At 50.8% G+C, this 23,242-nt stretch overlaps 2 protein-coding genes across 2 annotated transcripts; one reads left to right on the forward strand and one right to left on the reverse strand.

The window, feature by feature from the left end:
• Positions 1-84: 84 nt before the first annotated feature.
• Positions 85-1,285, reverse strand: LOC120659146 (heterogeneous nuclear ribonucleoprotein A3 homolog 1-like). Its single transcript, XM_039937195.1, has 3 exons — positions 1,160-1,285; positions 492-997; positions 85-97 (listed from the first exon to the last, which is right to left on the reverse strand). The coding sequence occupies exons 1-3, from the start codon at positions 1,283-1,285 to the stop codon at positions 85-87; spliced, it is 645 nt and encodes a 214-aa protein (XP_039793129.1).
• Positions 1,286-1,554: 269 nt separating this feature from the next.
• Positions 1,555-11,605, forward strand: LOC120659299 (switch-associated protein 70-like). The gene is made up of 10 exons (XM_039937378.1): positions 1,555-1,711; positions 1,855-1,959; positions 2,355-2,416; positions 2,499-2,582; positions 2,673-2,704; positions 2,794-2,875; positions 4,040-4,268; positions 10,244-10,471; positions 10,545-10,837; positions 10,962-11,605. The coding sequence occupies exons 1-10, from the start codon at positions 1,688-1,690 to the stop codon at positions 11,236-11,238; spliced, it is 1,416 nt and encodes a 471-aa protein (XP_039793312.1). The 5' UTR covers positions 1,555-1,687; the 3' UTR covers positions 11,239-11,605.
• The last annotated feature ends 11,637 nt before the right edge of the window (positions 11,606-23,242 follow it).

Genomic DNA, 23,242 nt, shown 5'->3' on the forward strand with positions numbered 1-23,242 from the left:
CCTGCTGTGGTTTCTTTATGTATCGAATTAGCTTGTGGTATGTGCAGATTTGGTTTTGGTAGGTGTATCTCCTGTACAGGAGTTCTAGATATGATGGCTAAAAGCAAAGACAAAGTAGATTGACCATGAAATCAGTTAATAAGAATCGTACTATGATCTCTAAATCATGTACTCCTTAATTACAGTACGAGTATAATCAGCAAAAGTGAAAGCAATGTATATTGGCAGGAGTTGTGTATTTGAATGGTTATAAACTGCTACAGTATAATGTGGCTTACATCATTGCAACACCATCCTGCTCGATGAAGTTCGACGCATCACCATCCCATCTAATCTATCTTCGGCTCGTAGCTACTCGCCGAGTGGTCCGGGCGCGGCGGAGCAACGGCCGGCGGCCTGTAGGCGCGCAGAGGGCGGAGGCGCGTAGGCGGGCTCGTACCACCGGCGCGCCGGCGGGGGGGGGGGGGGGGGGGGGGGGGGGGGGCGAGTACGGGCAGTACACGTACGGCACGACCGGCTGGCACGGGGGCAACGGCAAGGCGCCGTAGACGCCGTAGGCAGGCGGCGCCCGGTACACCACCGGCGGCGCGTACGGTGGTTCGCCGTAGTAGCCGCCGAAGCCGTATCCATATCCGTATACGTCGCTGTAGCCGTAGCCGTAGCCAGCCCCGCCGGAGCTGTACGCGGTGTAGCCGCCGCCGTATCTGTCGTCGTAGCCGGAGCCGCCCGTGCCGGGTCCGTAGCCGCGAGAAGCTGAGCCTGAGCCCGAGCCGTATTCGTAGCCGTAGCCGTAGTAGGCCTCGGCGTCCGTGTGCTTGCCGCCGTAGCAGTCGTGGAAGGGGTTCTCCACGACGACCTCTTTCCCGCGGCCGCCAGAGGCCTCGTCGATCTGGAAGGCGCGCAAGGCCTCTGCCGCGGCCGCGACGGCGTCGCCGCCGTCCACGGTGGGCGCGTCGTCCTCTTCCTCCTCCTCGATGTAGCGCAGGTAGTCGCTCACCTCCGTCGAGCCGTAGGACCCGCCGTCCGAGCGCGCATTCTCTTCTCCGTCCGTCGTGGCGCCGCCGTCCTTGTCCGCGCTTGTTGCGTCGCCGGCGCGCGATCGCGGCGAGCGCGAGCCCCGGCCGCCGTCGCTGCTCTCCTCGGCGCCGCCGTCGCTCGCGTTCTTGGATGGGTTCTCCTCTGCTGCACCACCAGCGGCGGCGGCGTCGGCGACCTTTGCCGTCTCCGCCTCCTTCACCTCGTCCTGGCGCGAGAGGACGTAAATCCACTCGTCGCCGCCGACCATGATCGCTTCTTTCCCTTCGATTTCTAAACTGTGATTCGCTATTTGCGCGGTGGGTTAGGGCGCTGCCGTGATGCCTGCGGGTATTTATTGATCGGGTGGCGGCGTGGAGACGGAAGGCGGCGGCGCACAGTTCAGTTGGACTCGAATCCGATCATCTCGGCTTCCATAATCGGAGGCCGTGTTCGCTCCGACTCATGTTGGCGTTGCGAATACGCCTTCAGATAAGAGAAGCGTACTTGGTGTAATTATAACAGTTACGTAAAACTCCATCGGAAACGTATTTCTGCCCACCCTCTCGTAATCCGCCATCCTTTGTCAGACGCAGGAAAAGGTATCGGTCGTCGGAATCACGCAGGCCGGCAGGCGGGTCTCCGTTCCTCTTCTTCCTCTGGTCCGGCAGCCATGGCGTCGAACGGGAGCAGCACGGTGAGCCGCCTCTCCTCCCTTCTTCTCTTCTCCCCGGATCGAGCGGGTCCGTGACCGACGCTGTCGAATTCCTTGCGCGTCGGCACCGTTTGAGGTGGGATCTCACCGGAGCTGGGATTTCTCTTGCTGGGCTGTGAGCGCAGGTGGTGGGAGAGATGCAGAGCAGCTTGGAGCGGGTGAGGCGGCAGCTCTCCTCAACGTCCACCCGGCAGCTCCTCCAGGGCCCTCTCTTGAAGCGATCCGACACGGTAACCCGCTTTCTCTGGCCACTCAAATGGGCCTTCATTTCCTCGTTGTTTCTTGATTCAGTTTGGTTCAGGTTTCCTGTCGGTGTAAGTAAAAGTTACTGTGGCTGAGAGATAGAATGGCAAAAAGGTTTCAGCTGCTGATGATCCCTAGCTACTGTTTCGAGCCTGTAGTTTACATTTGTGAATTGCTTACCTACCTAATGCTCTGCAAATTCAGTTGATTGCTGCTACTAAGAGTCAATGTGTGTGTTCTGTATTGTGCTTGACCGCCCTCATCCCCCCATCCTATTATTTTCTGTCCTCCGAATATAGTTACTTTTATTCCGCTTATGGTGTCGTCTGGCATCTCATTCCTTCCCCTTTTCACTGATAAGTCCTACACTTTCAAATGTCAGCTAAGAAAATGGAACGAGCGGTGGGTCATACTTGATCCTACAACTGGAAAGATAGAATACAAGTATGGTAAATTGCAGAGTTCTATTCTCTCGGGCGATACATACAAATAGCAAATGCATGATACCAGATTTTGGATTGTGTAGGCTTCGTAGAAGTGACAAAGATGCTAGGGGAGTAATTGTGTTTGATACAACAAGCACGGTGACATTATCACCTATGAACTTTCAGTACGGACTTGCTTCGATTCTAGTTCCTCATGGCTTTCAGATGTATGCTGCAGAATCTTTGTAATAACTTGTGCAACTTTTTTGGTGCAGTGGGCTGGCGAAATATGATGGATGCTGTTTCTGTATCCATATGGAGTACCTTTGTGCTATCACGTTTACTCTCGTCTTTTGTCTAGATTGGATTTGTTGCTTTCATTGACTAGTGTTTTAGATATTGGAACTCCACAGAAAAAGGAATACTTTCTTTGTGCAGAAACTCCCAGCGCTGCAAGAGCATGGGTATCCACTTTACAGTAAGCCTTGATAATCTACGGATCTACTTATATTTACTTTTTAACTTATTTTTTCTGAAACCTTTTCTCTTCCTGAACAACAAATTTTGTATTCCTGTTTAACCATCTCTTTCCCTGCCACTAGACTGACTAATTTAAAGTAAATGTTAGCGCGATAGACTGGGCTAGGCCCGCTGGGCTTAGGGCGCCGGCCTCATGGCCTGGCTGCCGTGGTTTATGGTAGATTGATGTATATCAGGCAAGGATCACCGTTGATTGGGTGTGTTCTATAAATCCTAGACGATCCTTGCCTATATAATGTACCCTGTACTCTCTTCAATCAATCATCCAATTCCTAAGCCAATTCCTGCTTTCATGGTATCAAGAGTCCGAGTTTCTCGGATCCCCCTTCCGCTGCCCTAGCACGCCGGCTCCTTGGTATTTAAATGATTATTGGGTTTCTGTTTAATATGTTCCTGAACTGTCAGTTTTGGCAGAACTCAAAATATTAAGAATTAGAAGTTCATATTTGTGAACTCGACTTTTGATGTGTAAACACTTCACACCATTAGATGTTAAAAATTTAGCAGATGTAAAGCACCTTGTTTTGTTGCATGAGTTTTTTAAATTCAGAATCAGAAATATGAAAATTCTGCCCTATTTGGTGCTATACTGATATTTTCATTACCTGACTTAGCTCTACTCTACTAGTGCTCGTTGCTCCAAAGTAAAAGATAAAGGAACATTTGATTGTAGTATCATGGAAAGATTTTCAACTGGCACTCTACATTTAGAATGCTGATTGTCTGCCCAGTCATGCAGAATAAGGAACATGGTGAAATATGTAATGCATAATTGTGCGATTATGTTAATGCACTATAAAGTATAACTAGATAATTGCTTACAATGGCCTCATTCTACTATCACCTCCCTTTAAGGATGCAAGTGGGTACCCAATAGTGTTTTTTGGGTCAGCTAATTAATTACGATGGCATGCCACGCTAGTTACGCAGAATGCCATTCTAGTTCTTTTATCAATTTTTTGGGTCGACCCAATGACCCAAAATATATATAACTTGCATCCCTGTGTATAATGTGTCACACATATTCTATCTCCTGCTTTAGATACTGGTGTTATATCTGCATACCTTGAATCCTTTTAATATTTTCTTGCTTTAAATGCAGTGCGGCTCAGTTGGTACTCCAGGCTCATAAGGAGGCAGTGAATTCATTGGGTGACAATGGTCCTGCAAAATTGGGGACAGTTGCTACTGTTGTGGCTGTAGCCAATGCCACTGCAATTGAGGCAACAAAGGAGGTGGAAGCCGCAATGAAGATTTCCTTGCGGGCAGCTTTGGGTTCAACTACAAATAAACTTAACAAAGGGCAATTAGATGATCTTACAATAATGATGGTACGCTCTTTCATATACTCCCTCCGTCCAGCTTTGATGTACATCTAAGGGTTTAGAAAGTTTCCAAGTTTGATCTGCATCTAAGGGTTTGGAGTCCGTTCCATCCATCGGGGCTATCACGCGCGCCGCCCGTGCGGTAAATGCGTCGCCCGGATTGCTCCCGCGCCGTTACAGCTTTCCCCTGCGCCGTTCCGCTTCTCTCCTCTCCGTTATCTGCCCCACGCAGGACCGCATCTTCCCCCATTACCTGCCGTTAAATGGGAGGAGTAGCGCAATAAATGCTCGTGGCCATGGGAGGGGATACGAAGCGCTAATCTAAGTACACGGATGGAGACCAATGCTTCCTTGGTCTCTGTGTTAGCTTCTTAGATGCATATCATATGTGGACGGAGGGAGTACTACTACAAAAGAGTACTTGAATCAATCAATATTCAGCAATTTAGCAGTGAATGCTAACATTGGTTATGTAATAAAGGCTAACTCTGGTCAATTCATCCAATACCCAGTTGTCATATTGTGTTCCAGGAACCACCAAATGGTCTGTCCTATACTTGCTGAAATCATTTAGGTAATTGAGAGGTTATACTAAGTGCACATGGCTACTTTCTTGTTCCAAAATAGCACAAATATTGCCAAATCAACAGTAGTTCTGTCATTTACTAGACAATTTCCTGGCATACTGTGAAGGGAATAAGTCTTTGTACTTGTGGTCTTTGTGGGGCTGTGTGGGGCTGCAGCATGTGGGGCTGCAGCATCTCATTTTTCTGCAGCATGCACTAGCACCATTGCTGCCCTAGAGGACAGCATCTTGGACTGCTTTAGCATCTAGATAGGACAGCAGTTAGTCCTTTCATTTGGCATCTTAGACTAGTAGTAGAATATGCCTCAGTGTTGGCTGCCCTGCAGCTGTGTATAAATGTGTTGCCTCCCCTCCCGTTGGATGGTATGCCATTGTGAGTGTGAATGAAGAAAACCCAGAAAACTTCCCCAACTTGAGTGTCATCCTCTCAGCTCAATGAGAGTGAAAATTGAGCTGCTAACATCTGGTATCCGAGCCGTACTTTCCTGTAGGTTAGACATTTCCTGCACTTCTCCCTCCCAAGCAGCAGCTAGCACAGCAGCAGCTAGCGCAGCAGCAGCGGCTAGCGCAGCAGCACCTGCTGCACCCTCTACTCCACCTTCCTCACCCGAGCAGACGAGCGGCAGCTCGTCTGAGGCTGCGTCTTCTCCACGCAGCAGCCCCCTGGAGGCGCGCCATGTCCGACGCACCGTCTCAGCGCTCGGTCGCCTCGAGCGCACGGCGTCAGCGAGATGCCGAGCTCGCCGCGGCAGAGGAGCGCAGGCGAGCGACGGCACAAGCCGCTGCAGCAGCGGCGAGGGCGGCCAGGCTGGCTGCAGCGGAGCTGGCGGCGGCCAGGGCGGAGGTGGAAGCAGAGGCGGCGGAGGATGCAGCGCGTGCGGCGGAGGTCGAGGTTGAGACCTTGCGCGGCAGCCTCAGCGGCTCCATCGCCGGCGACGCCACCGCCGACGAGGACCTTGAGGAGTTGGAGAGGGAGAGAGCGCGGGAGCGGACCGCGCGGTGGGCAGCAGTCCACCCCGGCGGCGGCCTGGACGGCGGCGCGCCCGGCGGCGGTCCAGGGACCCGCGCGCCCGGCGGCGGCCCAGGGGGCCGCGCGCCCGGCGGCGGAGGCGGCGCCCCTGGCGGCGGCCGCGCCCTTGGCGGCGGCGCGCAGGGCGGTGGCGGAGCTCCTGGCTGGGGTGTGCGTGGCGGCGCCCCCGGCTACCACGGCCTCCAGGCGGTGGTCAGGGACGTCGGTCCCGGTGGTGGGTGGCCCACCCTCACCAAGACCAACTACGTCGAGTGGGCCGCAGTCATGGAGGTGAAGCTCCAGGTGCGGCATATGTGGGAGGCAGTCCGGTACGGCGACGTCGACTACGATGAGGATCGACGGGCGCTGGATGCTCTCATCGCAGCAGCCCTGCCCGAGATGCAGTTCACGCTTTCCAAGAAGCGAACTACCAAGGAGGCCTGGGACTCCATCGCTGCGGCACGTATCGGCAGCGACCGCGCCCGCAAGACCACTCTCCAGGCACTTCGCAAGGAGTGGGAGAACCTGGCCTTCAAGCCAGGTGAGGATGTTGATGACTTCGCCCTCCGTCTCAACACTCTACTGCAGAAGGTGGTGCAGTTCGGCGACGACACCTACGACGAGGAGAGAGCCGTCGAGAAGCTCTTCCGCTGCGTCCCCGAGAGGTACAGGCAGACCGCTCGCTCGATCGAGTCTCTGCTAGACCTCTCCACCATGACGATCGAGGAGGCGATAGGTCGCCTCAAGGTCGTCGATAGCGACGAGCCACAGCCTCCCTCGGGAGGCATCTCCATCGGTGGGAAGCTCCACCTCACTCAGGAGCAGTGGGAGGCTCGGCGCGGTGACAGGATGAGGGGGGAGCCCTCTTCCTCGACTGGTGGCCGCAAGCGCGGCAAGCCGCGAAAGGGGCGCGGAGGTGCCCAAGCCGGGGCACGAGGGCGCGCCGAGGGTGGCGCCCGCGGAGATGCTCAGGGCGGCGCCGCTGACAGGCCCAAGGCGGCACGAGACGACGCCTGCCACAACTGTGGCAGGCCCGGCCACTGGGCCAGGGACTGCCCGCAGCGGAGGCGTGGGGGCCAAGCCCACGTCGCGGAGGCCCAGCCGGATGACGAGCGGCCGAGTTCGCGGCGTACTGCGCGGATGAGGGCATCCAGCGCCACTACTCCGCGCCGTACAGCCCGCAGCAGAACTGCGTCGTTGAGCGGCGCAACCAGACGGTTGTGGGGATGGCCCGGGCCCTCCTCAAGCAGAGGGGGATGCTGACTGTCTTCTGGGGAGAGGCGGTGGTGACGGCCGTCTACATCCTCAACCGCTCGCCCACCAAGGCACTCGACGGCATGACACCGTATGAGGCTTGGCATGGGCGCAAGCCGGCGGTCTCCCACCTGCGGGTCTTCGGCTGCCTCGCGTTCGCCAAGGAGCTTGGCCACATCGGCAAGCTCGACGACAGGAGCACTCCGGGAGTGTTCATCGGCTACGCGGCGGGTTCGAAGGCCTACCGCATTCTCGACCCGGAGACACAGCGTGTGCGCACGGCGCGCGACGTTGTGTTCGACGAAGGGCGAGGATGGGCGTGGGACAAGGCGGTGGACGACGGCTCGGCTCCGACGTACGACGACTTCACCGTCGAGTACGTCCACTTCGAGGGAGCTGGGGGAGTAGGCAGCTCTTCTTCGCCGAGCGTGCCTACCCCGGTCCCCGAGCCTCCACCGACTCCGGCGCCCGCCACACCGGCGGCACCACGCCCTTCAGCTACGACTCCGGCTGCGCCGAGTTCCTCAGTTGTACCACCACAGCCGGCGACGCCGCGCACTCCAGCACCGACAGCCACTCCTCCGGGCACGCCTACTCCAGCACCTGCTCACAGCCCGGTGGAGTTCGCTACTCCGCTCTCTCACGACGAGGAGCGCATCGACGCGTACCACGACGGTGAGCCGCTGCGGTACCGTACGATGGAGGACCTTCTCGGCGATCAGCCGGTGCCGGGACTGGTGCCTCACGACCTGGAGGCGCAGTTGCACCTCGCGTGCGACGACGGCGAGCCTCGGTCTTTTGCAGAGGCCGAGGGACACGCGGCATGGCGTGCCGCGATGCAGTCGGAGATGGACGCGGTTGAGAAGAACCGCACTTGGGAGCTTGCTGATCTCCCTCGCGGTCACCGCGCGAACACCCTTAAGTGGGTGTTCAAGCTGAAGAGGGATGAGGCCGGCACCGTCGTCAAGCACAAGGCTCGCCTGGTGGCACGAGGTTTCGTGCAGCAGGAGGGAGTCGACTTCGACGATGCCTTCGCTCCCGTGGCACGGATGGAGTCCGTGCGACTCCTTGCGCTAGCTGCCCAGGAGGGCTGGTGTGTCCATCACATGGATGTCAAGTCGGCGTTTCTCAACGGCGACTTGAAGGAGGAGGTCTACGTGCACCAGCCGCCGGGGTTTGCAATCCCCGGCAAGGAGGGTAAGGTGCTACGTCTGCGCAAGGCCCTCTATGGCTTGCGGCAGGCCCCGAGGGCGTGGAACGCCAAGCTGGACTCCACGCTCAAGGGGATGGGCTTCGAGCAAAGCCCGCACGAGGCGGCCATCTACCGGCGGGGCAATGGCGGAAATGCCCTGCTGGTGGGTGTCTACGTCGACGACTTGGTGATCACCGGCACCAAGGATGCGGAGGTGGTGGCGTTCAAGGAGGAGATGAAGGCCACCTTCCAGATGAGCGACCTGGTGCCTCTCTCCTTCTACCTGGGGATCGAGGTGCACCAGGACGACTCCGGGATCACACTTCGACAGACCGCCTACGCCAAGCGCGTCGTCGAGCTCGCTGGGCTCACCGACTGCAACCCAGCTCTCACTCCGATGGAGGAGAGGCTGAAGCTGAGCCGTGACAGCACGGCGGAGGAGGTGGACGCTACTCAGTACCGGCGTCTCGTGGGGAGCCTCCGCTACCTCGCCCACACACGGCCGGACTTGGCGTTCTCCGTCGGCTACGTCAGTCGGTTCATGCAGCGACCGACGACGGAGCACCAGCAGGCCGTGAAGAGGATCATCCGCTATGTTGCGGGGACTCTCGACCACGGTCTCCACTACCCGAGGTGCCCTGGGGCGGCACACTTCGTTGGGTACAGCGACAGCGACCACGCCGGCGACATCGACACCAGCAAGAGTACGAGCGGGATCCTCTTCTTCCTCGGCGAGTGCCTCGTTAGCTGGCAGTCGGTCAAGCAGCAGGTGGTGGCCTTGTCCAGCTGCGAGGCCGAGTACATAGCGGCTTCCACCGCGTCGACTCAGGCGCTCTGGCTCGCTCGACTACTTGGTGATCTACTCGGCAGAGACACTGGAGCAGTGGAGCTCATGGTGGACAGCAAGTCCGCTCTGGCCTTGGCGAAGAACCCCGTTTTCCACGAACGGAGCAAGCACATCCGGGTCAGGTATCACTTCATCCGAGGCTGCTTGGAGGAAGGAACCATCAAGACGAGCTACATCAACACCAAGGATCAGCTTGCGGATCTGCTCACCAAGCCCCTTGGGAGGATCAAATTTCTTGAGCTCTGCTCCAAGACCGGGATGGTCCAATCTTCCCACCAGACGATGCACAAGACTTAGGGGGAGAATGAAGGGAATAAGTCTCTGTACTTGTGGTCTTTGTGGGGCTGTGTGGGGCTGCAGCATGTGGGGCTGCAGCATCTCATTTTTCTGCAGCATGCACTAGCACCATTGCTGCCCTAGAGGACAGCATCTTGGACTGCTTTAGCATCTAGATAGGACATCAATTAGTCCTTTCATTTGGCATCTTAGACTAGGAGTAGTCCTTTCATTTGGCATCTTAGACTAGTAGTAGAATATGCCTCAGTGTTGGCTGCCCTGCAGCTGTGTATAAATGTGTTGCCTCCCCTCCCGTTAGATGGTATGGCATTGTGAGTGTGAATGAAGAAAACCCAGAAAACTTCCCCAACTTGAGTGTCATCCTCTCAGCTCAATGAGAGTGAAAATTGAGCTGCTAACATACTGAATATTCACTTGGGCTCTTGAAACACATTCATCCACTTGATTTTTATTGCTTTGCATTACTAGTGAGCAAGGAACTGGTCCATTATTCCCAAACCCTGTCGAAGTAGGGCTGGTAGCAATAGAGGGATCTATATCCCCTTGCAGCTCCCTGCTGCTATAACTGTATTATGACAAAAGTACTTAGAACATTTCTCTCATTAACTATTCAAAACTGACTTGTAATCCTGTTATGCAAAAGTTGATAATAATCTTATAAGGCTATAACAAAGCATTCACTGCTCATATGATGGATGATATTGTGGTCTGTCTTTCAAAGCAATACTTCTGAAATACTGAAGTTATTTTCTTGTTTCTATTTTCTGGTGATGGACAATGCATCTGCAACCCACAGGAGACCCTTCGAGTTAAAGATGACGAACTCCACCAGCTATTGCAGGATATTCGTGCACGTGATTCTACCATCAATGAGATCGCAGATAAATTACAGGAGACTGCAGAGGCAGCTGAAACTGCTGCTTCTGCAGCAAATTCAATTGATGAAGAGAGAAGATTTTTGTTGTCAGAACTTGAGCGCCTGAAGCAAGATCATGAAAAACAAGTTGAAGTATCTCTACTTCGGGTAATAATCACTTTGTTGAATCCATAATTCATCTTAGACTACCAATTTTGAAGTTTACTGGATTGTGTTTCAGTTAAGGGAATCAGAGGAGAAAGCAAAGCTTCTTGTTGAAGAGAGAGATCATTTACTTACAGAGAGAGATTCTGCTCTTCAAGAAGCTCAAATGTGGCGCTCGGAACTGGGAAAAGCCAGAGGAAATGCTGTAATTCTAGAAGCAGCTGTTGTCAGAGCAGAGGAGAAAGCTAGGGTTTCAGCAGCAGATGCGGACTTGCGCGTAAAGGAAGCCGTGAGCAGACTTGAGTCTGCCATAAAAGAAAAGGAAGATCTCTTAGCCCTTGTGGACACGCTGCAATCACAAATAAAAAGGTTCATCATACATAATTTTGATTTCTTTCGTTTTCATTCAGCTGAAAGTATCTCAAAATTAGATCAGTCTAAACCAACTTAATGGATAATTAAATAAGTAACTCATATATCATGGCTTTTTCAGGCAAGAGACTAGCACAATACAAGTTTGTGAAGAGAGCTCGGAGCTCTGCTCTACCACTTCAAAGCACGTGGAAGATAATGTGGATAAGGCTTGCGTAAGCGATACAGACCCAATACCTGTAGCAGAGAACATTGTCGAGTTAGAAGATGAGGGAGTTGATATCCGTACAATTGGGGACACTGAGTGGAGCAATCCTCATTCTTCTGAAGTATCTGATGCAAGGGAAGTAACAACAGAGCCTGAAGAAAACAGCTTGGATATTCCTGTTGATACTTGACGGCCAACCGGTTACTGAGAATGATTTACGAGGCTAAACTGAACTGTAGCCATTCTTGTTCACCGTGATCAGTTGTATTACTATTAGATTCTCGTCTTAGTTCCTTTAAGACATTCTTTCTAAAGTTGCAGTATGAGTTTCTGAACGTGAATCCCTTCAAACATGTGCTCTGTGTCTGCTGAAATAAAATAGCAACATCTGTGTTGAGTGTGTGAGTGTACAGTTGAACTTCCATGTTTAGAAGTTCAGCTTTGGCAGTTTTTTTTTTCTCATTCTAGATATTAGTGTTGTGTTCTCTAAAATAAGTTTGTAATGTCATTTTTTTCTATTTACCATCAATATAAGGAAGTAAATTTGACACTCTAAATTTGTTGCCTTTCATTGAGATGATACAGTTGTAGGAAAAATAAAAGCAACGCGGCCTTTATTCATGTGGTCACCAAGAATTGATATATGCCCCCCCCCCCCCCCCCCCCCCCCCTTGTAAGAATCATTGAATGGAGAACAGTTCAATACAAAGGTGGGATAAAAAAAGAGAGGCGATTATGAACACAGGCAGGCAACTCGAATCTCCATTCGAAGAGCAGGGTTTACCAACTTGCTGATGACTCGTTCACAGTTGATCTCATCTCAGAGGCATATATATGCTGACTGCAGAAAAGTTACGCTCATGCTGAAAATCCCATAGCACTGTTTTGTTGAGTGTCAAAACTGAAAGCACCTTACCACTATAATACAGTAGATATTAGATATCAAGATAACACAGTAGTCAGCAGGAATGCATGGCATGCATTATTCTTTCCATTAAAAATAAGAAGCTTCCATATGACCAAGCATGATCAGAATTTGGAGGCAGTCTTATTGGATTCTTGGTGGCCGATACTGATTTTTTACTACAGTAGAATCAGGCAGCGTGACATCTGATCTAAGACTGTCCACAGCGGTGGCAAAAAACCGATGCTGAAAACTTCTCTCTTCACCGATGCTGAAAACTTCTCTCTTCTTCAAGCACCGGGGCAACCATTGCAAGTTGCAATGATGAGATAGGAAAAGCAAGCAGCGGTAATCTTGGTTCACTGATGCCTAGATAATAAAAAAAGGCTCACTACTGTTTTGCTTGTTTGGCCAGAGGGTGAAAAGCATCATGCATGCAGCAGTAGTTGGCCCTAAATATTTTCGTCATCGAGGAGGGTGTTGTGGCATGCACCAACAGATGCTCATTTCTTCGACGTGGGACCCAAATCTTTTGGCCATCAAGGAGGCCGCTGTGGACAGTCTAAGGAACCTTCAGCCGTGACATCAGGGAGGACAAAACCACAGTAGTAGACCTACGAGCAATCCCTAACCTTTCACCGTTCCAAGTTTCAAGCTCAGAAAGGGAAATGGTCTTGTAAAATCTACCACTTGTGATGATAGCATTTTTCGCGTCCACATTGGGCTACTTCATACATTCTAGGGCGGTGTGTTTGTCTTGAGGTCAAAACCCCACTTGAACCTGCATGTAAGGGGCCGTGTAGCCACATGTAATATTTTGTCTCTGTTTAACCAATTCAAAGCTCACAGTCAAATTATGCTCAGCAAGCAGCTAGCCTTGAAAATGTAATAACACATGTGTCAATATCCGACTACTATGTTTTCGTCGAATTGACCATCTTACGTTGTATACATACTTTGTATCTAGACACTCTACTATATATACAACTTTTTTTGAAGTGGTGACGTATTTCCCATTAGCTGGTACGTACACAGGAGTGATATACAGAAAATAAAAGTTTTAACCATTCAAGACAATCCTTTATTTTGGAGCAGTGGATGCCTCCTAGTTACATCTTACATCGCTGGCCGCTACGACTACACAACACACGGCAATAGGGATGCATAAAATAAAGGAGATCGATGAGACCTGATGGCTCGTTAGAGTTAATTAATTAGTTAATTACATTCATCGACAGGGATGGCCCATATGTGTTTGATTAGCCATGTTTTTTTTAAACGTTTTTTTATTATTAGCCATGTTGACCATATACTCTTAATCGCCTTGGAGGTACGTGTGGAATGAAATAACTTTTGCTGACATGGACAAGGCAGAGCCACGTGTCGGACGCGCACTGCTTCCAAAGGCCAAGTGCAGTCACAGCGTGACACATGTACAGTTTTGGTTCCGAACCGAGAAGAACACAGAAATATTCTGTTGACCCAATAAATTCGTGGAAAGTCCAGGAATTTCTACACAAATTTCAATGGAGGAACCTTCCGTGTTGGAAAGCGGCGAACTTGTTTTTTCATGGTTTATTTGTATTGGGCCACGACAAGGACTTGTTGGACGCTACAGGCAAGCTGCATTTGTGTATGCTTAGAATTCAGATCTCGTGTCTGCCAAGTGCTAATCCGATCCTTTTATCTTAGTCATTATATATAAGCATACAAATATCTATCTATGACTCCACGTGGGAACATATATATATATATATATATATATATATATATATATATATATATATATATATATATATATATATATATATATATATATATATATATATATATATATTCCTACCAACCTACACCTACCAAACGATCGCAAATAAATTAAACCTCTCGCTTTCACGGAGAGCAAGAGAAACGACGTAGCTCATGACGCGACCAGCAGCGAATTAAGGGCTTGCTGCGTTGTGCTACTAGCTAGCTTGTTCGTGATCGCCGTCTATATATGACCACGTCGCGCTAACTTGACGTCGTCAGAGCGAGGAACCGGTTCTAGTTTTACTAGGTGAGAACCAAGTTACACTATACTAGCTCTTAGACCTCCTTTTGCTTACACAGTAACCATTCCTCCTTAAGTGACCTACAGAGCTCATCAGATATGGTCAGATAATTGAGCAAAGACTGCAAGCACTTTTTTTTTTTGAAATAATGAGACATGTAAGCATTTGTTTACTTATGTTCACTGCAATTGAATGATGTTGACCTGAAAATTTTAGTGTGTACATGTTCTTACAATGGTGAAAGTCTAATTAGCAATATATATGATGATACCTATGAATATAGCCTTCACCCTTACTATATAATATGATCACATTGGTGGTGGTGATGGTGCATCCCAAATAGGCATATGTAGTTGGTCCAGATGATCAAATATATTAAGCAGATGAAACTTGAGAGTTACATGCTTGGATTGGACTTGGTAAGATGATGAGTTAGCAAAATTGACCGTCATCTTAATCAGTTGATGATAAAATCTTGGAGGTATAGTGCAGAGCTTTGATGATGAAACAGAGTCAATAAATTAAGTGCTATTTGGCCTCTCCCTCGATGGAAATATCTATATATCATGACGAAGGGAAATAGACCATGATATGATTTAGTGCTGACTGCTTCAAACTATTGACAACACCTACAATTACACCAAGGACATTTTTGTGAGCGGATCATTGTATGTTCACATGCATCGGTTTATATGGTTGATACCCTTTTTCAAACTAAATGTACTAGAAATTGCAAATTTGATTCATCAAATTATATTTACGTACATCAATGAAACTTACTCTTATAAACAGCAAAATTGTTCAACAAAAGTACTCTGTATGCAAACGTACCTAATATATTCAAGCAAACTCAGCCAAATAAAGTACTCTGTATTTATATACTGAACTATTAAGGATTTAACAAGAGCACAATTTAATTACAATGTTGCTGTGTTCCTTTTATTTCTATAATATCGTTGATATAATGTCTGTAATACATGATGTGAAAGTTCAACAATGAATAAATATTGGCAAATACTCATTTTTCCAAACGAAGAAATTAATATTATAATAGTGTGTAATGTTTAGTCATGCTATCAAGCTAGTTATTTAGAAATCTGAAAAAAATATTCTGTTGAGTCAAACGTACAAATTGAAGTCACATTATTAAGTGGCTACATATATGTAGGGTAGTTGAAAAGGCATAAGGTGCTAACCATATTGCATTTGCAACCTTGTCTTGTCACGCTTGGGTATGATAAGGACAAGAATATATAAAACCAGCTAAGGTGCTGAGCGTACTAGTGACTTGCATATTTTTAGAAACCATTTGTAAATTATTTCTTCATGACAACTTTATAGATTGAATTGCTCCTCATGCTAACTGAAACTTTATTATATGTTATAATCTACCTGCCAGTGCATAGCTAGGTAGATTCATGTTTATTAAGCCTCATTTAGAGCATATATGGAGAAAAGTTTTGCATGGTGATTATAGTTCTAACAAACCCTAGTTAGTCATCGAAACAAAAAAAACTAGTGTTTGATTTATGAAAAAAATTTGCACATTTTAGATATAAAAAGAAGTTACCCACACCATCCCGTCAATGAAGTTATAATGTAGGAAGTCATGCTTGAGCACATATGTACAATTGGTCCAAAGGTAAGGTAAGTACGAGTTTTTTTCCTCAATGTAAGGTAAGCTCTTGAAACAAAATAATTCTAAGAATAGAAGGAAGAGAAAAATGTTTTGCCTTGATAAATGCTCCTAGGATATATGTTACATTGTAAGTGTTTGGGATCACCACCTCTGATTGGTGCATGAAGGTTACGCGAGAACTTATGAAAGCATTAACACCACAATGGTAACCTCCGATCGGCTGTGAGGCCATTCGGAAGCTTGTTTTCTTCTATCCTTTCTTGCTCTTCTATCCTTTCTTGCAGGACCAATTCCCTTTAGGGCCGAAGGTTATATGGTGTCTTTAGAGGAGCAACCACTACACGACCTTCGGATTCGCATGAGGATCGCGGGGTCACTCAGAGACGAAAACACTTGAAGGGCATGGAGGATGTACCGAAACTCACATTCGGTGTCAGTAAAAGGCGTGATGCATGCCGCTCGCAGGTGAAGATGCATGGAAAACGTGCAAGGCAGGCCAAAGGATACCTTCAGAATCACATGGGGGAAGCGTGATTTGGGAATACCCTTCAGGTCGGAATATCCTCCGAATATTCCGGGCAAGTAGGGGCGTTTTAGGAACCTTGTAATAGAGAGCAGAAATATAAGTACCCCATCCTTTTCACTGTACGGGGTTGATTTTTTTTTGAAGATTATAGTGCATATTTTTTACATTCCATCTACATTGTGGTACTCAAACCTTTTATTTGATTATGCTTGGGCTTCGCTCGTTCGAACCCAATGCAACAATAAGCGAAAAAAGTACAAGGAGCATGATTTAAAAATTCTTAATAAGAGAAACCCCACTGTAAAAAAGTAAGGTTAGGTAAACAGGTTCACAAAGTGCCCCAGATTCCTAAAGTGAACAAGATAAATTAAATATATATCATTTCACCAGAACTCAGATCATGAAAAGCAACGAATTTAGATGTTTCTTTATCTCTTTCACTCAATTCTTGTTGTAACACCCCAGGTGTTAATCACCTATAATCAAGATTAATCACTGGCTTAACTAGTTAATTAGAGACCTAATCCTTCGGGTACAAATCGAGTCACCAAAATCGACTCAAGTTCAGTCCAATTTTCTGGAGAACGGGAAAACCCGGATACTCCGGGTTTGCACCCGGATATTCCGGAATTACCCGGATGCTCCGGGCGTGGAGTTTCTATTTCCCTAATTTGGTCATCTGGGTCCCACAAATATAATAAACACACACACACACACACACTCTCTCTCTCTCCCTCACAGCTCACTCTCCCTCACGTTCACTCTTTCCCTTTCACTCCCTCATGAACTCTCCCTCTCCCTCACAAGCTCTCCCCCTCCATGAGGCCCTAGGGTGCAAATCCCCCATCTAAACGTGATTTCAAAGCCAAGGAAGATTCAAATCGGGTGGGGAACCTTCCTCCCCACGAGTTCCTCCCAAGGGTGCCTTGGATTTCAAGTTCCTCATTCAAGAAAAAGCTCATCCTAGGTATTCAACTTGTGCCGCCCCGATCTATGTTTCTAGGAGGTTCTAAGTGATTTCTTTTGGTCAATCAACTCCATATGCATCCTTCAACTAGGATTCAAGAGGGTTTCAAATTTGGTGGGGTGGTTTTGTCACAATCAAAATTTCAGTTTTTGGGGCGAAAATGCTGTCAAGCCCGGAGACTCCGGGTATAGGCCCGGAAACTCCGGATTTGGGAGTCCGGATACTCTGAGAAGGTGCCCGGATACTCCGGAAATGTTGTCCCGGATACTCCGGGTATGTGCTCGGATACTCCGGATTTTTGGCCTCGAATCTGAACGGCGGTGAATGTAAAACTAGGTTTATTAGCTTTATATTTTCATGCTCGGTAGGGGAGAACTATAAAGTGTGTTGTTTGACAATTTTTACATGTAATTTTTTATGGTGCTAGATAAAATGTTTTTATAGTTTATATATGCATAGTTGGAGTTAGGAGAATTCTAAAAATACAAAACTAGTTGGGTTAACTTTGTGTAGACTCATGTAAGGTTTAAGTAACCTCCGCCAGTGTAGTTGTTTATAGTTAGACATTATCGACCTTGTGCTTGTATTGCTCTATTTTTTATTGCATTATCCATGCATTCATACTGTCGTGGGGTTTCTAGGGGTACCCACAGCCGGGTGGCGGAGCGCACCCGCCTATTCCCCGTGAGGGAGTACTCGGGAAGTACTAGGCGATGGGGCTGAATCTATGCTGAGACAAGGACTCAAGAACACACGATTTAGAGTGGTTCGGGCCGCCGGAGCGTAATACCCTACGTCCACTGGGAGATGTATTGTTCTTGGTGGTGTGTATGAACCTATCCTCTGCTGGTCTTGGCACTTACCCAGCCTGAGGTTTTCTAACGGCGCTCTCCCCTTTTATAGATCAAGGGGGGGCGGATACATAGAACGTTGATGCCCCGACAGGTGGGCCCAACGTGACTGTGGCTACAGTGGTAGCGAATCTTTCCTTCGATATGCGTACTGCTGCTCTTCTGACACAGGGGGCCTTCTCTTGTCCCGTCAGCGAGGCGCCCGTTGGAGTAGCGTAGCTTGCGGCGTGGCCTGCTGAGGCTATTATGTAGCGTCATAATGGGTGAAGCCGAGCCGTCGTATCCGACTGTTACGGCAGACTGGCAGACGCGGCATGGGCGGCGCCATCGGCTCCACTGCCTTGGTAATACGCGATCAATAGTGCCCCCTGGTCAGTCAAACGCCTCGGCTTCCACTATATCAAAGTGGACGTCCACCTACTGCAATGAATGCGAAGGTAGGTGGACCTCAATATGAGACCAAGGGCCTCATACACGTGTCGGCCCCGGACCACCCTGAGGCGGGGCGTCCAAACTTTCTCTTTGAGAGGGGTCCGGTTGCTATCCAGGACCCTATGAGGGGTCCGGGACCCCGCGGGGGTCTGGATTCCTTGGGAGGTCCGGAGCCCCGGCTGCTTGCGCTTGAGCGCCTGTTTTTCCTGGGACACGTGGCGTTCCCAGACCTTCCCCGGCCGTGGAACAGGTCCGGACCTTTGTCGGGAGGACAGGACCTCGGACTGCAGGGGTCCGGCTGTTTGGTTGTAGTCAAGGATGACTACTAAGGCTCTTGCCTAGTCACAGCAAGAGGGGGTACCCCAGTCCTGGGGTACCGACAGTGGCCCCCGGGCCCACCTCGGGAGAGGTACGAACCCGCGGGTGGGGCCACCACCGTGATGTGTTCCTACGCAACTTGATTGCGTTGGTGTGCTCTTGGAGAGAGTGGGCATCCCGGACCCCTGAGGCCGGTATGCTTGTTGCCTGGTTTAGGTACTAGAGTGCTCTCCACAGGGCGACGAAGGTGTAGGCTTAGGGTACGGAACCAAGCTAAGCGACTACACGGACTTCGGATCGCTCAGGGGGTAGCACTACTTCCCGGACCCGGCTTTTGTCGACCGTGGCGAGCGGTCTCCGCCGGAGCGGGCCACCGGAGTGGACTTGGAGCGACCGGGGCGAGCGGTCTCCGCCGGAGCGGGCCACCGGAGTGGACTTGGAGCGACCGGGGCGAGCGGTCTCCGCCGGAGCGGGCCACCGGAGTGGACTTGGAGCGACCGGGGCGAGCGGTCTCCGCCGGAGCGGGCCACCGGAGTGGACTTGGAGCGACCGGGGCGAGCGGTCTCCGCCGGAGCGGGCCACCGGAGTGGACTTGGAGCGACCGGGGCGAGCGGTCTCCGCCGGAGCGGGCCACCGGAGTGGACTTGGAGCGACCGGGGCGAGCGGTCTCCGCCGGAGCGGGCCACCGGAGTGGACTTGGAGCGACCGGGGCGAGCGGTCTCCGCCGGAGCGGGCCACCGGAGTGGACTTGGAGCGACCGGGGCGAGCGGTCTCCGCCGGAGCGGGCCACCGGAGTGGACTTGGAGCGACCGTGGCGAGCGGTCTCCGCCGGAGCGGGCCACCGGAGTGGACTTGGAGCGACCGTTGCTGACAATCCGATGAAGCATGTTACCGGACCTCATAGTAAGGTGCAAAGAAACCAAGCCTTATACTAGAAGAGAGCCCGGGACCTCTAAAGTCAGCAGTCCTGGATACTAGAGTACTTGTAACAGGGTAGTGAAGTACGTAAACTTAGGGTACATTACCAGGCTAAGCCACGCGGAGCTTCTCTACCCCAGGATACAAATACCACTTCTCCAGAGCAGGTCCCTAGGGGTCCGGACTGCCTTCCAGCTAGAAGGGGTGTCTTCACCTGACCACAAGCCAGCAACTCAACTTGGATTGTTAGCAACAAAGGTAAAGACTCTGTTTGGGAGGAAGAAATGGTCAGCCGAAAAAACAGCCATCCAGAATGAATGAATGTAACCGGGGTGGAGCCTAGATAAGGTCAAGAAAGAAAATCTCCTTTATCATTGTGGTTATCACGGTATACATCAGAGGTCGGGATTACGAGGTCGGACCTCCACCGCTCCGGACCGCTTTTGCCTGTTTGTGTGATAGGGCCAGAGGCCGGGTTTACAAGGTCGGACCTTGACCGCTCTGGACACACACATAGACACCACGCTATTACAAAGGGGAAATTCTCTCATTCCTTTCTTAGGAGTAACCTACGGCTGCATGCTATACAGCGTGTTCTTCGGAGGTGAAGGCGCCTTGGACGTGCCTGAACCGCATCATCCAGGATCACCTCGGGAGCTCGGGGGGCCCCTCCTTGCCTAAGAGCTGTCACATGCTTACATGGCATGAGACAAATTCTTTGGCCTTGAATGGAAAAGGCCCCCTCCCCCTGCCGTCGCCGTTGCCGATGGAAACCAGAACCCTTGCGCAGCAGATGGACCGGTGCGACGCATGGAGAAGTGCGGTCGTTCGCCGGCTTGTCCTTGGTGCTAGCGCCAAGGGCCCCCGCGCGAGGTGGCGGGGTCCTGCCTGCAGCAACACCGAGCAACGCTGAGGTGGATCTCCGGTGCTGCGGCGGCAGGAGGTCTCGGTCAACTTCCTCCGGGATGGCTGTCGGCTCTAGGCTCCAAGTTGAGAGAAAGCCTTGAGCCGACGTCATGCCATCGCAGAGGGGGCGTGGCCGTTGCTTGAGAGAAAACCTTGAGTCGACGTAGGAGCGGCGGCGCGCAGCGGCGCCTCCGCTGTACGCTGCTACGCCGGCTCTGAGGTGTCGCGGTGGCGACACACAGCAGACGCCGCTGCCGTGCGCCGCCGCACCGAGGTCGTCGGAGCGCCGGTGCCATAGCATGCAGAGTGAGTGTGCTTTCCTTCATCTTCAAGTTTGCCGTTGCAGAGGGAGAACGCAGCCCAGAGGCCTGAAGATCCAGCCAACGCCTGTCTTCCCCACGGACGGCGCCAAAATGTCGTGGGGTTTCTAGGGGTACCCACAGCCGGGTGGCGGAGCGCACCCGCCTATTCCCCGTGAGGGAGTACTCGGGAAGTACTAGGCGATGGGGCTGAATCTATGCTGAGACAAGGACTCAAGAACACACGATTTAGAGTGGTTCGGGCCGCCGGAGCGTAATACCCTACGTCCACTGGGAGATGTATTGTTCTTGGTGGTGTGTATGAACCTATCCTCTGCTGGTCTTGGCACTTACCCAGCCTGAGGTTTTCTAACGGCGCTCTCCCCTTTTATAGATCAAGGGGGGGCGGATACATAGAACGTTGATGCCCCGACAGGTGGGCCCAACGTGACTGTGGCTACAGTGGTAGCGAATCTTTCCTTCGATATGCGTACTGCTGCTCTTCTGACACAGGGGGCCTTCTCTTGTCCCGTCAGCGAGGCGCCCGTTGGAGTAGCGTAGCTTGCGGCGTGGCCTGCTGAGGCTATTATGTAGCGTCATAATGGGTGAAGCCGAGCCGTCGTATCCGACTGTTACGGCAGACTGGCAGACGCGGCATGGGCGGCGCCATCGGCTCCACTGCCTTGGTAATACGCGATCAATAGTGCCCCCTGGTCAGTCAAACGCCTCGGCTTCCACTATATCAAAGTGGACGTCCACCTACTGCAATGAATGCGAAGGTAGGTGGACCTCAATATGAGACCAAGGGCCTCATACACGTGTCGGCCCCGGACCACCCTGAGGCGGGGCGTCCAAACTTTCTCTTTGAGAGGGGTCCGGTTGCTATCCAGGACCCTATGAGGGGTCCGGGACCCCGCGGGGGTCTGGATTCCTTGGGAGGTCCGGAGCCCCGGCTGCTTGCGCTTGAGCGCCTGTTTTTCCTGGGACACGTGGCGTTCCCAGACCTTCCCCGGCCGTGGAACAGGTCCGGACCTTTGTCGGGAGGACAGGACCTCGGACTGCAGGGGTCCGGCTGTTTGGTTGTAGTCAAGGATGACTACTAAGGCTCTTGCCTAGTCACAGCAAGAGGGGGTACCCCAGTCCTGGGGTACCGACACATACATATGCATCGTTGCACCTCACTTAGGACGCTAGATGTACGACGTGTGGACGTGAAGCCCGCGGTGTGGAGTTGAACCACAAGACGGTGTTTGGCGGATATCTCCAGAAGAAGGAAGGACCCTAAGAAGCAACCGAAGACCCGGCCCAAGGTCGGAAGGGCCCAAGGCCTTGATAGCTTTAACACTAACTTAGTGTTACCCTCAGGCAACCCCCGGTGCATGTCCTATTAATTTAAATTATGATTCACTATGTATATGTTTTATCTATTACTTGTGCATTACGTTTTAGGGATTGTTTGGAACCCTAGTTGCATGATCCCTAGGATTCCCTGAGATATACTAGTACGTATAGGACGATAGAAGTGCTATGCTTAATGTTTCCGGTAGAAGACGAGTGGTCTCCTGCACTCGCGAGATATAGGATGTTTAGAAGCCGAGTAATTGCCGGTTACTCGCGAGACACATTATTATCTTTATACTTCAGTATTTGAGAAATGAATTGAAATGATATGGAGATGTGAGACCGGGCGGGGAGGATGTGTAGGTATGGCAGCAGGACAGGGTTCCTGGGTGCCTTAGCCCCGTCCGTGTCGATTAAGGACCGGTCGTTGTGGCAGTGCTGATCGGAGATTGAATTGTACTAACCGCATGCCGGGAGTAGGAGGTAGTCGAAACCGGTAAGCCGAGTACTGCCTTGCTTCGAAAGTACAGGAACCCGCACCCAACTCCTGGGGCGAGTCGAGTAGTCGCGAAGAATTGGGATGCGTATGTTTACTTTTGGTGGTCTCACGTTGAGCTCGGCTGACCATATGTCGTTGGGCTGGTTCCTGTAGTTCGAGGCGGGGAGGGGAATGATTGGCATGTATAGTCCGACGGGGCAATTACGTGCCGTGTTGGTTAGGTTCACCTTGCAAGGTTAAATCGGATCGATTCGCCGTGTCTCGCGGATATGAGGGCCTTGATCTCTTTGTCACACCGTAGCAAATGAGTTAGGGTATTAGAGATATAAAAATGGATATAAATTCTGAATCTTATTTGGATGCTCCACATGTGTGTGTAGACATGCAAACTTTAGTGAGAGTCTAGCTATATAAGATATGCGGCTAAAATGTTGAAAGTAAGGATACACTTCTAGTTGCTATTTCTGCAAAATAACCACCAGCCAAAAGCCTTGCATGTCTAGATATGTGGGCTAAGTTATACCCACTGGTCGGGTAAGCCTT

The sequence above is a fragment of the Panicum virgatum genome, chromosome 2N (genome assembly GCF_016808335.1).
Source record: "Panicum virgatum strain AP13 chromosome 2N, P.virgatum_v5, whole genome shotgun sequence".
Taxonomy (NCBI): domain Eukaryota; kingdom Viridiplantae; phylum Streptophyta; class Magnoliopsida; order Poales; family Poaceae; genus Panicum; species Panicum virgatum.